Raw genomic sequence first — 14,830 nt, 5'->3', positions numbered from 1 at the left:
TTAGATGTGGAGTCTCGTATTTTTGGCAGTCTGAAGCAGATTCAGGGTGGACGCGCGCAGCAGCAGCTCCAGCCTAACTCGATTTGATGATGAAACGTTAGAGAGAGAGAGAGAGAGAGAGAGAGAGAGAGAGAGAGAGAGAGAGAGAGAGAGAGAGAGAGAGAGAACGTGCATGTGATACGGCTTGGACCCAACCTTGGCCATGTCCGAAACCTTTTTTTTTTATTATTATTGTCATGTGAAGCGAACCAGTAGTGGCTAGGTGTCGTTACCAGGAACTCTGCAGACGCAGCCATCTGCGTCGAACGTATGATTTACCAAGGGACAGAAAAGCTGCTACGAACAGTGTATCGTGTTGGATGGAAGATAAAAATGGGCAAAGAATATACGTGAGACGTAATATTTAGCTTAGTCTGTCATTCTATACGAATGTGAAAACCCGAATAAAGTCAACACGTATGTAAGTAGATATTATTATTATTATTGTTATTATTATTATTATTATTATTATTATTATTATTATTATTATTATTATTATAACTTATCCTTCCCACACTGACAAGGTCGTCTGCCATATTTGACAACACACACATTGCCATCTCTCTTCGTACTCTTAATTTTTACTTTCTGCTGAGAGATATTTAACGATGTGATTAAAGTAAACACCTTTTACTTTATTAGTTCTACTGCTGCATCTGCCAGCATGAAGGCGTTTGTGCCTCTGGTGTTGTACGATATTGGAGAACTTGACTGTGTGTGGGTGTGGACGGCCATGTATTGCAACGCCAACAAGGCATTTCCGGTGAATCCAGTTATGGTGGGCTGTTCTCATCGCCATTTCGTCTATTTTCTATAATAATATTGATTTTTGTCCCTCGATGATGATTACACTCTATAGTGACCCGCCAAACCCCGTCCTGAGATGGAAACAAAATGAATTATGGATACCCACCTAAATGAATTGATCCTTCTGTATGGGGCTTTTAAGATAAGGGTCAGGTTAAAGGCCAAGATAGCATATCTTGAAGGCCTTATTTACGTTCTAAGGGTCACCGTCGTTGTTAGTAAGGGTCGTACCGTCGTACTCATGGGTCGTACTGTCGTACTTAAGGGTCGTACCCTCGTGGTTAAAGGTTATATATGAACGAGATCTCACACGGATGACAGACAATACGCGTTGGAGACGGGAAAATTCGTCCCGCCATTGATTAACCTTCCCAGTAAGTAGGAAATGATTATAGAGACATGAACTATAATTTTCCACTGATATGTAGTATGCGATAGGCCGTGTGATCAGCGAACCATCGTTTTTTTTTTTTTTTAACATCAGTTACGTGTAGGTCGTATTGCTGTGAAGTTTGTCCCGCGTTTCTGTTAGATGGATTGGATTGTGATAGGGTGGCTGTAACGCCAGGCTGAGCAAGCGATTCCATTTTCGTCATAGCCATAACAAAAAACGAAATTAAACGTGTTTTCCAAAAAAAAAAAAAAGGGAGGGAGGGGGGAGAAAAAAAGGGAGGGAGGGGGGAGAAAAAAGGGAGGGAGGGGGGAGGAAAAAACACTGTTGCCTCGGCGGTCTAAGATGATCAGTGGTGTAGTTTCATGGAATAAAAACATTGACTGGCATTTTTTTAAAAGTTTTTTTTAAGGTTTTCGTATATATTTTTTTTTTCTCCATATGAGGAAGAAGTTGCATCTCTTTATTGCTGCCAAGAGTTTTATATAAATGCTTTGATTAAGCTTTATTAGCGTTATTTGTATTTCAGAAAATATATATAAAACCCCTTGAACAAAGCTCGACACTCCTTGAGCGTAAAACTACGACACGAGCCATCGTTACGACCCTTGAGTTCAACTCTACGACCCTTGTGTGTGAGAGAGAGACGAGCCTTTGACCAAACCCTTAATTAAGGGCCAGGTCACGAAACACGTCAAACTACCCAAGGGTCGTATCGTCGTGCTCAAGGGCCGTAATGTCGTGTCTAGGACTTAACCGTGCACTGTGAAGGTTCCATAACCAGACGCCCATTCAAAAAAGGGGACAGTCATTAACCTTTGTTAGGGCCAAATGAGGTCATTATATTTATTGGATGTTTGGGAATTTATATAACTCGCGCTTCCTGGAATGTGTATTTGCGGGAGGAATATTTTTATGGCACTTATTTTCAGGATATATTTTCCTATTTATATGTCATTGTTCTTTTTATCATTGGGCTTCTTTTTTTTTTTTTACTATGTAAATATCAAAAGGTTTACACCATTCACTTATGATAACTAGATTTCATACATTTTTATTGATATCTTACTGATTATTAACTCACCGTGATATCCCCATGCAAAATTATTATGTAATGTGATATTATGTCCTGCTTCATTAATATCCTCATGCAGGACATTTATGTAGTGTGTTATCATCTCTATCTTGATGGGAAAGATATATTTTGATCTGCCTAACGGTTCATTGCTGTCTTCATGGTTGGCCACTTATATTCTGTGATATCTTCATCCCACGCCGATTTATACTCGTGTTAATCTAACGATTTAATATGATATCTACAAGCCAGACATATTTTAGTGATGTATTAGCCAGCCAAGCTGTCCTCCAAAGACTGCCGATTGCAGGCTCTGTGTTTGTCCTCTTTGCATCATTGTTCCAGTTATTAGCGCCTTTGTCCAGGTATCTGTAGTGTAAGAGTAATCGAGTTGTTCAGCGTACCATAGTTGGATAGATAACGCCTTTGTGTGCGCATGAGAGAGAGAGAGAGAGAGAGAGAGAGAGAGAGAGAGAGAGAGAGAGAGAGAGAGAGAGAGAGAGAGAGAGAGAGATTCCATCTGTCATTGGTAGAGCTGTCAGAAGGAGCGGGAGGATGCAGGTGTCATGCATAAATCATGAGAGATTGATCAGGTTACGATTTGAATTTGGCACGTTTAGAACGGCCTCTCCTCACCCACGTCCTCGTGCAATGTGCGTACTCAACGCAACAGCGTGATGTAGTGGATGTGTCGTTCATTTTCAGCTTTACACCTGTAAATGTAACGTTTGAAGCGCATGAACATCGATCGTGAGGCCCTTGAGCACGACGATGTGTCTGGTATGACAGGCTGTCCTTTGACTCACTCCATATGAGTCGTGCCTTCGTGCTCAAGGTACTTGAAGAGGCCAAGAAAGTTTTGGAGAACAATCATTGGGTGGTGATAAATACGGAGGAAAACGCATCTACTTCAGAAGTGTGAGAGAGAGAGAGAGAGAGAGAGAGAGAGGGGGGGGAGGTATTGCTGGGCTCTGCTTGCACTCATTTCACATAAACGCACATACATCCCAATAGTTTATGACCTGTGATCCCAAATAAATATGGCCAGCTTCCTGAGTGCTCTAGAAGCCTCATTAGGATAGAAGGGGCTCCTGATGCAGGATATATATATATATATATATATATATATATATATATATATATATATATATATATATTTTCTTCTTTCTTTCAAACTATTCGCCATTTCCCGCATTAGCGAGGTAGCGTTAAGAACAGAGGAGTGGGCCTTTGAGGGAATACCCTCACCTGGCCCAATTCTCTGTTCCTTCTTTTGGAAAATTAAAAAAAAACAAGAGGGGAGGATTTCCAGCCCCCCGCTCCATATATATATATATATATATATATATATATATATATACTCTTGTCCTGTTGCTATGCATGCATTTGCCTCAATCATTGGACAGAAGTGAGAAATTCAGCCCCACAATGGACAAGCGAGATAGATCTCTCTCATGATTACTCATCTCTTGAATAGTAATGAATTGAAATCTGAATGGGAGAGGCTTGCTTTAGATGCAAGATTATGCTAAAGATGGTAAGGTATCAGCATTTGACATTTAAAGTAAGAATACAGGGGAAAGTCTCTAGATTCACTACAAACAGTATTTAGATTTTCTTGTTTTCTTGGTAAAGTAATGATTTAACTACTATACTACAGCCATTTTCACTAATATGGAGGCTCTACTGCCAGTGGCCACATGCTTAAGTGAGGGAGTTCCAGGTGGGAACAGGCATCAAGGATATAGATGGATAGATAGACTACAGCCAAGATGAGTAATTGAGTTACTTCACAACAACCAAAATATATGATCAACAATAAGGGGTTGCATTTTGGGAAGTCAGAGGGAGAATTGTAGTAATTACATTTATCCAAGCACCTGAGCTGAGTCTTGTGTTGCTGGCTTGGTCATTGTATTACCCAGGTCTGATGTATTTGATGGCAGGAACAGAGCTCTGTACCTTGACCAGATGTGACCAGATGCCACAACATTGTAAAGAAAAGCACATTTTCCCCATTATGAATTCTTGTTGGAGCTTTGTGGTTCAGAGTGATACTCGTATGTCATTAAAAGAGACGAAAATGCATTGAAACCTGTTTTACTGTACTTAAGCACATTTACTTGTCATGAAGTATAAATGACAGTCTTTATACCAACACGGGTGTGAAAATTCAGCATTGTCTGAAAATATTGTTAACCAAGCCTACCATCAATAAGGGTCCAAAGGTATATGCCAGTCTTATGTTCAGCACATGTCTGAAAGTATATTTGACAAAGTTTTATCACAAACACTGCATGTTCTTAATTCAACAAATCTTTATATTTTCAGCAATTTATTGTATGAATTTATTTTTTTACAGATTTGCTATTATAGATCTTGAATGATTATTATTGACTGCATGTAGAAATTTGTAGTACTTTATTGTTCCTTATTACTGTAATTTAGAAAAATTTATGTAGCTTCTTTGCAAAATTTGTATTTTTAGACAATATTACAGAATTTTTAACAATAGCATTTATAATTTTGTGTGAGCTTTTTGCTTTCAATATCTTATAGCTAGTTTTTCATAAAAGTTTTTAGAATATGCTCTTTAGATTTGCATTCCTAAAATTCCTATATAAACTTGTGTTTTTTGTATGGATTGTACATAAACTAAAGAAAGATGAAAAGTTTTTTATCATAATTATTTTTTCATTACGTTTAGTATAAGGAAAGAGGAAAGGTTATTAACTATTTTATCATGTATGTAAACCAAAGAAAGATGAAAGGTTATTTTGATTGTTATGTATAGTGTGTAAACCGAAGAAAGATGGGTGTCTAGACTAATGGCGGTGCATAACCATGCAGCAGGTGAGCAAGTCGAGCACTAAGCATAGAAACAAGGGTTCTCTCCGTGCTGGGCCTTCTCGCCAGGCCAGCGTTGCCGGCCCTGCCCCGCCCAACACAAACCAAGTGAGCCTAAACTACACCCCTCACACATCCGCAACACTTAGAACACCCCATTGTGTGTTTCCCTACTGTGCATAATGCTAATCCTTTGCACAGTGCCCTTGTGTGTGTGTATGTGTGTGTGATCGCTCAGTGCACATTACTTGACTTGGACTTTTGTGCATGCGTGCACTGACCTCTCATGTGCAGTTCCTCATTCTACACAATTTTGACGTTGGTCCCCACCTCTGTTTGCACAAAACATGTCGTTTATCAGTGTGTGCACCAATTAACATGGTCGTACATAAGTATGTGTATATTCGGAGGTTTCCTTGTATACAATTTGTGGTTTTGCAAACTGTTCTACCTTGGACACTGCACCGGCATGTGTGCGGAGGAACCTCTGCAGTTTTTTCACTGTTTTTAGAACTGTACTGAAGATTTTTGTTAATGGTGATGTATGTGATCATATGAAGGTTTGCATTTACCTGTTGAATGTCCCTTTTTGAGATTTTTTAAGGCATTTTGTGCTTGATATGTAATTCTTATTTTTTCAGAATATTTTTGATATCATTTTCATATGATATGTGTATCATGTTATTTTCAACATGAATATACATGGCTTACGGACTTAGGTCTGCCAAGTACCCTGCATTTCGCGGGAGACTTACATTGAAAAGTTTTTCCCACAAGACATTAGTATTTCCCATGATATTGATACTGTTAAGGAAAATAAGTTGAAATACACATCATACCAAAATTGTCCTCTCAGTTTACCATTACAAGTTTCCCTGTAATACCCATTTCTTAGATCTATAATGTTTTATATAAAACCACATTCTTGGAAAACTTATATCTGGTAGGCCTCAGAATTCCAAGGGAGGATTCTTAGATCTTAGATCTACTTCTAAATGATGTGGTCCATATGGAACACTGTGACTCTGTGTAAGCATGATGTGTTTTGTCATAGAGTTATGTTTTGCTATTTTCCCTCATTTCTTATATCTAGATTTGGCATTATGTTAATTTTTTCGCATAATTGATAGTATCCTTGAATTTTTCAAACATATAGGAATTCATTTAGTCTGTGCTCTGATACTGGATATTTATGTAAGAGCTGTATATGCCTTCCTTAATCTGTTATTAATTGGAATTGCATATCTAACCAAGCTTCGCATGAAGATTTTAAAGCATATCACATCTGATGCAGGCTTTTAACATAATTCACCGACTGTAAGATAATGCCATCCTCATCTTAACTTTACATTATTTGCTCAAACGTAAAGAACTCAGATTTTAGCCTCTGAAACTTACAGAGATAAGATAAGCACTGTAATAGTGTGTTTTACAGAGAGATGTAATAGAGGCTTACCATTACAAAATAAAAGTTGACCTCAAAGGAAATTTTTTGAGATTATGCAGAGGTCTAGATTCTAGATGAAAAAATTTCTTTGTTTGAGACTCTTGAGCACCCGCTAGACATGAGTAAATATAAGGCTAGGCCTATGCAGACCCTTTAACTCTTAAGTCGTAGTGGCAGATATTTTTGTGGTTATGTGAAAAGAGATGGCATATTTTGCAAGATTTCTTTACATCCTTGGATTTCCTTAATAACCTACCTTAACTAGACCTTATTACTTAATATAACTTAACCTCCCTTTACAATATATCAAGATGTTTACACTTTTGCTGATTGGAAGAATTATCAGAGCAAAAGACAATTGCATTGAATCCAATTATCACCATAAGAACAGATATGCCTTCAAGCACGAATGTGTTTGTAAGATAGTTATCTGCGCAGTAGTTTTTGATTAGTGTTTCTTTCTGCATTTGATACATGTGTTTGGCTCATTGTATGTTTTTGACTCCGACTCCTCATTCATATGATTTTTTGACATGCATCTTTACAGTTCATTTGAGTCAATCAGGTTTCATGAAGAGTTCTTTGGTGCTTGTTTTTGTGTTGTTTGCTTGTGATAGTTTGATACTGAACTCTGCATGGGAGTTGACTGAATGATTTTACCTGCTCATAGATGTTCATTGCTATTTAATGTGTTAGAGCAATCCTTTTTGTTCATAATAAGAACAATTTATTTGTTAAGGAAGTGGTTAAGGGCTTAGACCAGTACATTCTGTTAAACTGGCAAGATACAGTGCAAACATTGGGTTATAGAGCTGGATAGAGTTTTCTAATAGGTACATCAAGTATATGTATATGTTCATATATAATGGTAAAATCTTTTGTCTTGTAAGAATTATATTGCAGTGGACAACCACTTTCAGGTTGGGTGTGGAAGAATGAAGTGACTCTTTTTATTGAGAATGAAGCATTGACTTTGCTATTGATTTCAGATTATGTAGTAGTATGTATCAGGACAGACTTCAAGAGAGAAGTCATAGGTGAAACATCGCATGTTGTTAACTTGATTTGTGGCAGTTACTGGGGAAAAGCATTTACCTCTACAGATGTTGGATTTCAGTACTTGATCAGGTGGCTTAGTTAGCTAGTTATGTGATAGTGCTTCAGCAGCAGGAGTTTTTTTGTTCATGATTATGTCCCTGTGTTATTTAATACCTTGATTAACTTCTTGAGCACATTGATATTGCTCATGGGTGTGATGGACTGGCCTTTGACCTAATTTTGAAGGCTTGGTTTTGAGGCCACTGCCACAGCACCCAAGGGACATACTGTTGTGTTCATGAGTCTTCTTGTCCCAGTCTAGGGTCATGTTCTTGTGGGATAGGGGTTAACCACCATAACATTTCGCTCAGCATGAACGTCATGTCCACAACTTGTGTCATCTGCACATCTTGAGAAGTGCAGCTTTTTCCATGAATGGTGTGACCTGTTAATTTTACACAGCATTGCAATGTACCTGATTGTTCGTATGGTAGTTCAGTGTATAGGTATATGTAATGAGTATTTATATGTTTCCTCCTTATTATCACCAGAGGATGTTCAAATATTATGGATGTGACTCACTAAAAATCATAGATATCGTTAATGGTGTTGTTTCCTTTATGCTGCAGTAATGTAATGCATATTAGTTAGCCTTTTAGTCTTGATGTTTGCACAAGGGAAAGAATGAGTAAGTGTGGTGTTAGAAACAGAAATAAAGAGAGCAGGAATAAATGTGTTTGTCTGACTGATTTTCACATGCTTTTGTGTTGCAGGAAAAGTTTTTGTCCTCAATCTGTTTAAGTATGTATATGTATGTGAATTGTGTGTGAGAGAGAGAGAATGTGATCCTCTATATTTTTCCTTCAGTTAAGGCAGACTTCATTCATTGTAAACTCATGGTCTTATTCTCACCAGCTGTAAAACTTGTACATATATTTTTTTTGTAGAACTGAGCACATTTTCACGATGCCTTTCCCTTGAGACTGGTATCTTTCACATCCATACTTATTTTCATGTTTCATTTCCTTAGTCACTTTTAAACCATGTTATGGTTCTATATTCTTTGTCATCAACCTTTCCTTTGGTTCCCCTCAGATCTCCTTGTGTTTTGCAAATTGATCACCATCCATACTTGCATTGTGCAGTATGAGTTGGAAATTAATATTTGCATTTTCATATTAGATTCATCATGCATATGGCCACTTAGTATTTCATAATTCATCTCACTTGTTTTGAACTTTAGATTATATCATGATCAATCCATAACCAAGGCTTTTTTGTATTTATTAGTTACAGATAATATTTCTATTGAGTTAGATTATAATAATTTACAAAGAGCAATCAGGTGTAAAGCAGGGAGTCCTCCCGATGAGTAGATATCTGAACAAGTTGTACACGCAATGCTGCTGCTATTGTATATTCAGTCTTGCAGTTATTAGTTTATAAAGATATTCCAGTGTTCCTGGTCATGTGATCTATGAATTAATCTTGAAGTTGTTTGATACGAACAAGATTTATATTTCTATGACCATAGGTCAAAATAGGTATTCTTCATTTTCATCAAAACCATCTTTTTATTCATTTAAGTGTCTCAAAGTTACAGGATTTTGGGGTAATCATAAAATCTACTGTATCATAAGTTTAGTACATATATCACAAGGTGCTTAAAGATTTTCATATACCTCCCTTGATACATAAATTTTGTGATGTATTCTCTAAACCCCCTGTGACAGGGCTGAATACTTAAGCTAAGCTCACCAGTGTTCATGGCTGCATGAGTGCACGTTCATATTCATACTAGTGTAAACCCATCAACTCGTGTATGAAAATATTTTACAGCTGTAGCACAGTTCCTTCAATTTCTTCTTCAGATTTGACCCTCCCGGCACATATGTCCTTGCCTTTTTTTTAATGCAGTTTTTGAAGGAGTTTCATCATTGTATGACATGGTTTTCTAAATGAGCTGATTCCTATATCATTGGTAATATTGGATAATCTCCAACAGTTGGGTGAACTTCCAAGCAGTGAGGCCATACGCTCGGCTCTTGGAGAATTAGAACTGAGTGGAGAGGATTCGCTCATGGAGGCCATCAACCCAGCACTCTCCCCGCCTACCTCCTCGTCAACAATCATCGCCGACGTGCCTACCTTCCCCTCCATCTCGAACCAGCCGCTGCAGCCTCCTGCTTTATCTGCTGGTATTACCTCCTCCTATGCGACCACCACCAATGTGCCTCAGCTGTCATCCACCATCCCTCAACTGTCATCTGATGTCCCTCCATTGTCCTCTGGCATTGTTAATTCTGATGTTCGCCTTGAAGACATTGAGTTGATGATAGACAGCGACTACTCTGGGGATCTCCGACCCTCTGTGGAAAATGCTATTGAACGAAAATGGTCAAGGATTGTTGGACATGAATTTGAGATTGTGGTAAGAAAAACAGATAGTATCCATAAATTACCTATGAAAAAGAAACTTTACATGCACACCTGCACAGTGTTCACCAAAGATAATATCAGTCCAAAATATGATAGTAGTATGCGTACATATGCATGATGTAAATAATTTTGTTAAGCCTGATTTGTGATAACTGAAATTATGAGGGTATTTTAAAACTAGTTTCTTATTATAGCAAGGTTAGCAGTTTTATTCTGGTTATGAATTGGATCTAGATATTATTCTGAATACATTATATAACTTGTTTGTAATCATGAGTCTCTTTAGTTTCTCTAATTATTCCAAAATATAGACACAAAATTAGAAATTACAACATTTAGTGTGGAATAGGCACTCAAACAATTAAAGAATATGTCATTTCAAGCAGTAAGTTTAAACTTCTGGGCTATGGTCATGGCTGTGCATTTCAAATTTTGTTTGCTATAGTGATGTCAGTAATGTTCAATACAGTACCATATCCTTGTACTTGTAAACATACTTGTCGTGGCACACAGCATAATGAATCACTGATGCCTTCCTGGATTTGATAATGTGACATTCAGAGTGTGGGATATGGCTGAAAGCTTGCATACATTACCCTGAATTTAAGATGCCTCTTTGACAATTGCACCTGAGGTTTAAAAGCTTGCATATTGGATTCATGTGTACAGTGCTAGGTATATACAAAAAGTTAGTGACTGAGAGCAGATCAGACTCCAATGATAACTTAAAATGTCTCTGTTATCTTAGTTATTAATGTTTTTCAGGTTGCCCAGTTAAGCAAATTTGAAGAAGGGGGTGGCTTAGGCATCAGTCTGGAAGGAACTGTGGATGTAGAAGGTGGTAGGGAAGTTCGTCCTCATCACTACATTCGTTCTATTTTGCCTGATGGACCTGTTGGAAAGAATGGACGTCTGTGCAGCGGTGATGAGCTGCTAGAGGTAAATACCTTTGATTGTTTGCCAGTGAAGTATATTCCTTAAAAACTACTATGTTTTGCACCATGTGCAGTGTATCAGTAAAGCAAACCAGGAGTATGAGTGAATGAATGCCATGTTTTTTTTACTCTGACCAGAGGTGAGATGAAATGTGTTTAGGATGTATAAACATAGTGTGCATTTAGTACATGTTTATATTTTATTGACTTATTTTTTTGCAGTTTGGCATTCTTGAACTAGAGCTCAGGTGTCTGTTTTGTTTAGTTGTTAGATGCATTGTATATTTAGTCCCTTTTGCCAATGTTTGACTTGATATTCATGATAGTATGAATCACATATGTTCCATTGTGATAAAGAAGACTTCATGATATCTGAGAATAGTATTACTGGCTGAGGAATATGCAAACCTTTGGGAAATTATTTCATTCAGGAATCATTTATCAACTAATTATGGTTTGATTTTCAGGTGAATGGGCAGAAGTTGCTTGGGCTGAACCACCTGGAAGTTGTTGGTATCCTAAAGGAGCTCCCACGATATGTACGACTAGTTTGTGGTCGCCGTGCCCCAGGGGCTCCTCCACCTCTACACCCAATTGATGCACCCACAGCTGATCGTGATGCCTTTGCTGCTAGGGTGGGCATTTTATTGTTATTATATTTGTGTTGTTGATCTAGTTTAGGCTGTGTAAATTCTTATTTTTTGTCATTCCATGCAGTTAACATATTATGGTACTATTAGCAGATATCTAATTCTTCTTTTAATTTCCTGTGCATGACTTAAGCTGCACTTAGTATTTAAAGTTATCACATAAATTTCTACAAGGTTCAGCTGTTGTAGTCTTACACTGAATGCTTTCCGTGAAAATAGATTGAACACTTTAGGAATATATGCATTTAATGTTGTTTTGATCGAAGTGATCAAAAAAATATCAGGTCCTTGTTGAAGATGAAGATATAAGAATTGCATACAACAAAAGAATTTAGTAACTTCAATAAAAGTGAGCTGGCTGTATTGAAGAGGGAGAGGTCATAATATGAATAGATATATAGGTAATGAAAGCAGAAAGCTGTTGTGAACATATGGATTACATTTTTAGGAGTGTTGTGGAGTTGGATATATTGCACCAGATATGTAAGGAGTTTTGCTACACTTAACAGTATTCAGAATTTATAAAAAGGAACAAGCTTGTATGTTGAAGAATACTAAATTGAAATGCAACTCATAGTTATACAGTGACATGAGACATGTCTGATGTCTTATGTAATATTAGAGACTACTGACTTCAGGTGTCTGAATATGTGAACTTACAAAAGGTGTGATTTTTACTGTAAAGGAAGATTAACAAAAATGATATAGTCAGTTTCATATATAATACTGAACTATACTATAAAGTTATTTTTTTTTATTTCCCTGCTTGTGAATGTCTCCTTTTGTACTTTGTGTTTTCTTGTCTCAACTGCAGTTTATTTCTTCTTTTTTTACATTCTCTTTTTCTTAGTGCATGCAAACTGCTGTCTCTTTCTCTTTTGATATAGCCAAACAAGGATGAAGAATTCCTTAGAACTGTTTATAGCATTTTGGCTGGTTAACCAACATTTCAAATCGTGGAGACATTTGGTAACTAAGATAACAAGGGAGAATCTCCATGCATTGATTTATTTTGAAAGTGGCAAAGGTGTGCTGATATGGGAGTGATAGGTGACTGGATGTTACATGGTTATTATTTGATCATATGATGAAACTGCTTCAAGTGAATGAGCTGAATATGTGAAGTAGGAAAGATTTTCTTGGTTAATTGATCCTGTACTTTTATTTGCAAGTTCATGTTATTATTAGTTATTGACTTTCATTTAGCCTCAGCTTACCTCTTTTCGTATCCTTGCATATACTTTTTTTCATCCACCCTTGTAATTTTGCTCTTTTATATTTTAATTAATACCTTATACATTAGAATATGCTTTATAATTCTTTCTGTACTAGCAGTACCTTTTTAGTTGTTAGCTGCTGCTAACACTTATTCTGTGTTGCAGTTTTTGTGGCTTATGTTGTCTGTTTTAAAACCCACATAGTAAGAAAACAGTCTGCTTTTACCTCCATTCATTGCACTTATGATGTCATTTGTTCTCATGTTTTCGTAAATGAACTTTGAGTATTGTTTCCATTAGCCTTTACAACCTGCTCACATTTTTTTTTTATTCTTTGTCTTCTCTTCTTAGTCCCCCTATTTATTGTTTCATCTCCTACCTTCGTCCTTGCATTGGACTTCCTGCCAATATTAAATGTTCTCTCATTGCTCGTCTATCTTTACATGAATAGTAACTTTAAAGCTCTGGGAATTTTCAGGATCATTCATTGAACTTCATATTCCGGTTTCAGAATATTCTTGGTGGATCTCTGCAGAACCTCATCCCAGGATCTGAACGTTTGGTGAAGGCTAAGTCTGATGGCTCTTTAGCATCTTCAGCCACAGCAGCAACTAATGACACTTCTTTCAACCGTATGAAAAGTCGTAGCTTGGAACCTTTAACAGGCCTTGCAATGTGGAGCTCAGAGTGCCAGATTATTGAACTTACAAAAGGAGACAGAGGACTGGGCTTCTCAATTCTTGATTATCAGGTAAGTGTTCTAGCTCTTTCATGGATTGGGAAGTGTTTGCTTGCCACATGCTTGGTTTGGTTATGTATTTAGGAATTCTTCAAATTACCATGGACACAGCTTATCTTCTTACAGTTGTATATACTGTCTTGCCTTTGAAAAAGTGATTCTTTTCCTTGGAATTCATGCTTATTCTCTTTATACACACTTACACACACACAAATAAAAAGCACACAGGTGTAGGAAGCAGTACAACCCAGACTTCTCATATGTTGTAAACCCTTTGAAGCGAATAACACATTCCAACAAAGTGACTTGCCATCTGTGCAGATAACAGCAAATCCAATCCAAATTTATGCCTTCACCATCCTCATATCTGAAAAGCAAACTGCAGACTGGCTTTTTGTGCATGCATACACGGGTGAAATTGCAGATGGATGCATGGGAGAAATATGGTAGAAGATAATGGTTTTGGTATCCATAGAATTTCTGTGGTATGTATTTTAAGTATGGTGGGGCATTTTAATTATAGTACCTCAGATTTCATCAACTCTGAGTTTCTGTTGGATGGATAGGGTTTTGAAATAGGGGAAGTAGTAGGGTAAAAACTCTCAAACAGTTAGGCGTGTAAGTGATTGAGAGAGCCGAAGAGGGCGTTTAGAAATGGTTTGGACATATGGAGGGAATGAGTGGGATGGGGTTGACAAAAAAGATATGTATGTCAGAGGTGAGGGGGTAAGAATGGGGAGATCAAATTAGAGATGAAAAGATGGAGTGAAAAAGATTTTGAGCAATCGGAGTCCAAACTTGCAGGAGGGTAAAAGGTTTGCACAGGATAGAGTGAATTGGAATGATGGTGTATACAGGGGTCGACGTGCTGTCAATGGACTGAACAAGGGCATGTGAAGCGGTCGGGAGAAACCGTGGAAAGGTCTGTCAAGCTTGGTTGTGGGCTTTGGTTTTGATACATTGCACATGACAGCTAGGGAATTGGTGTTAGCGAATGCAGTCTTTCTTCGTCTCTTCTTGGCATTAACACGAGAAATGGTGGTCAAGTATGAAAAGAGAAAAGATCTTAACAGCAGAATATTATTGATATCTGTATTATCATTGTCACATGTCAGACATACGACTTACATTTGCGCCATCGTAGATCATCTGTTTATTGTCACTTTCCTTTTTTTTAATGTAGTCCCTGGAAAAGATCAATTGATA

General features: G+C 37.3%; 1 protein-coding gene across 1 annotated transcript in view; it reads left to right on the top strand.

The window, feature by feature from the left end:
- Positions 1-14,830, top strand: part of LOC139757455 (multiple PDZ domain protein-like) — a 963,136-nt gene that overhangs the window by 332,542 nt on the left and 615,764 nt on the right. Inside the window, exons 12-16 of the mRNA XM_071677982.1 lie at positions 5,163-5,267; positions 9,650-10,075; positions 10,849-11,022; positions 11,486-11,653; positions 13,397-13,636. Coding sequence (XP_071534083.1) covers positions 5,163-5,267; positions 9,650-10,075; positions 10,849-11,022; positions 11,486-11,653; positions 13,397-13,636 — 1,113 coding nt within the window. The remainder of the gene's footprint in view (positions 1-5,162; positions 5,268-9,649; positions 10,076-10,848; positions 11,023-11,485; positions 11,654-13,396; positions 13,637-14,830) is intronic.

This window comes from Panulirus ornatus, chromosome 26, assembly GCF_036320965.1.
Source record: "Panulirus ornatus isolate Po-2019 chromosome 26, ASM3632096v1, whole genome shotgun sequence".
Lineage (NCBI taxonomy): Eukaryota > Metazoa > Arthropoda > Malacostraca > Decapoda > Palinuridae > Panulirus > Panulirus ornatus.
The sequence above is the reverse complement of the archived record's forward strand: the minus strand, read 5'-3'. Positions and strand labels throughout refer to the sequence as shown.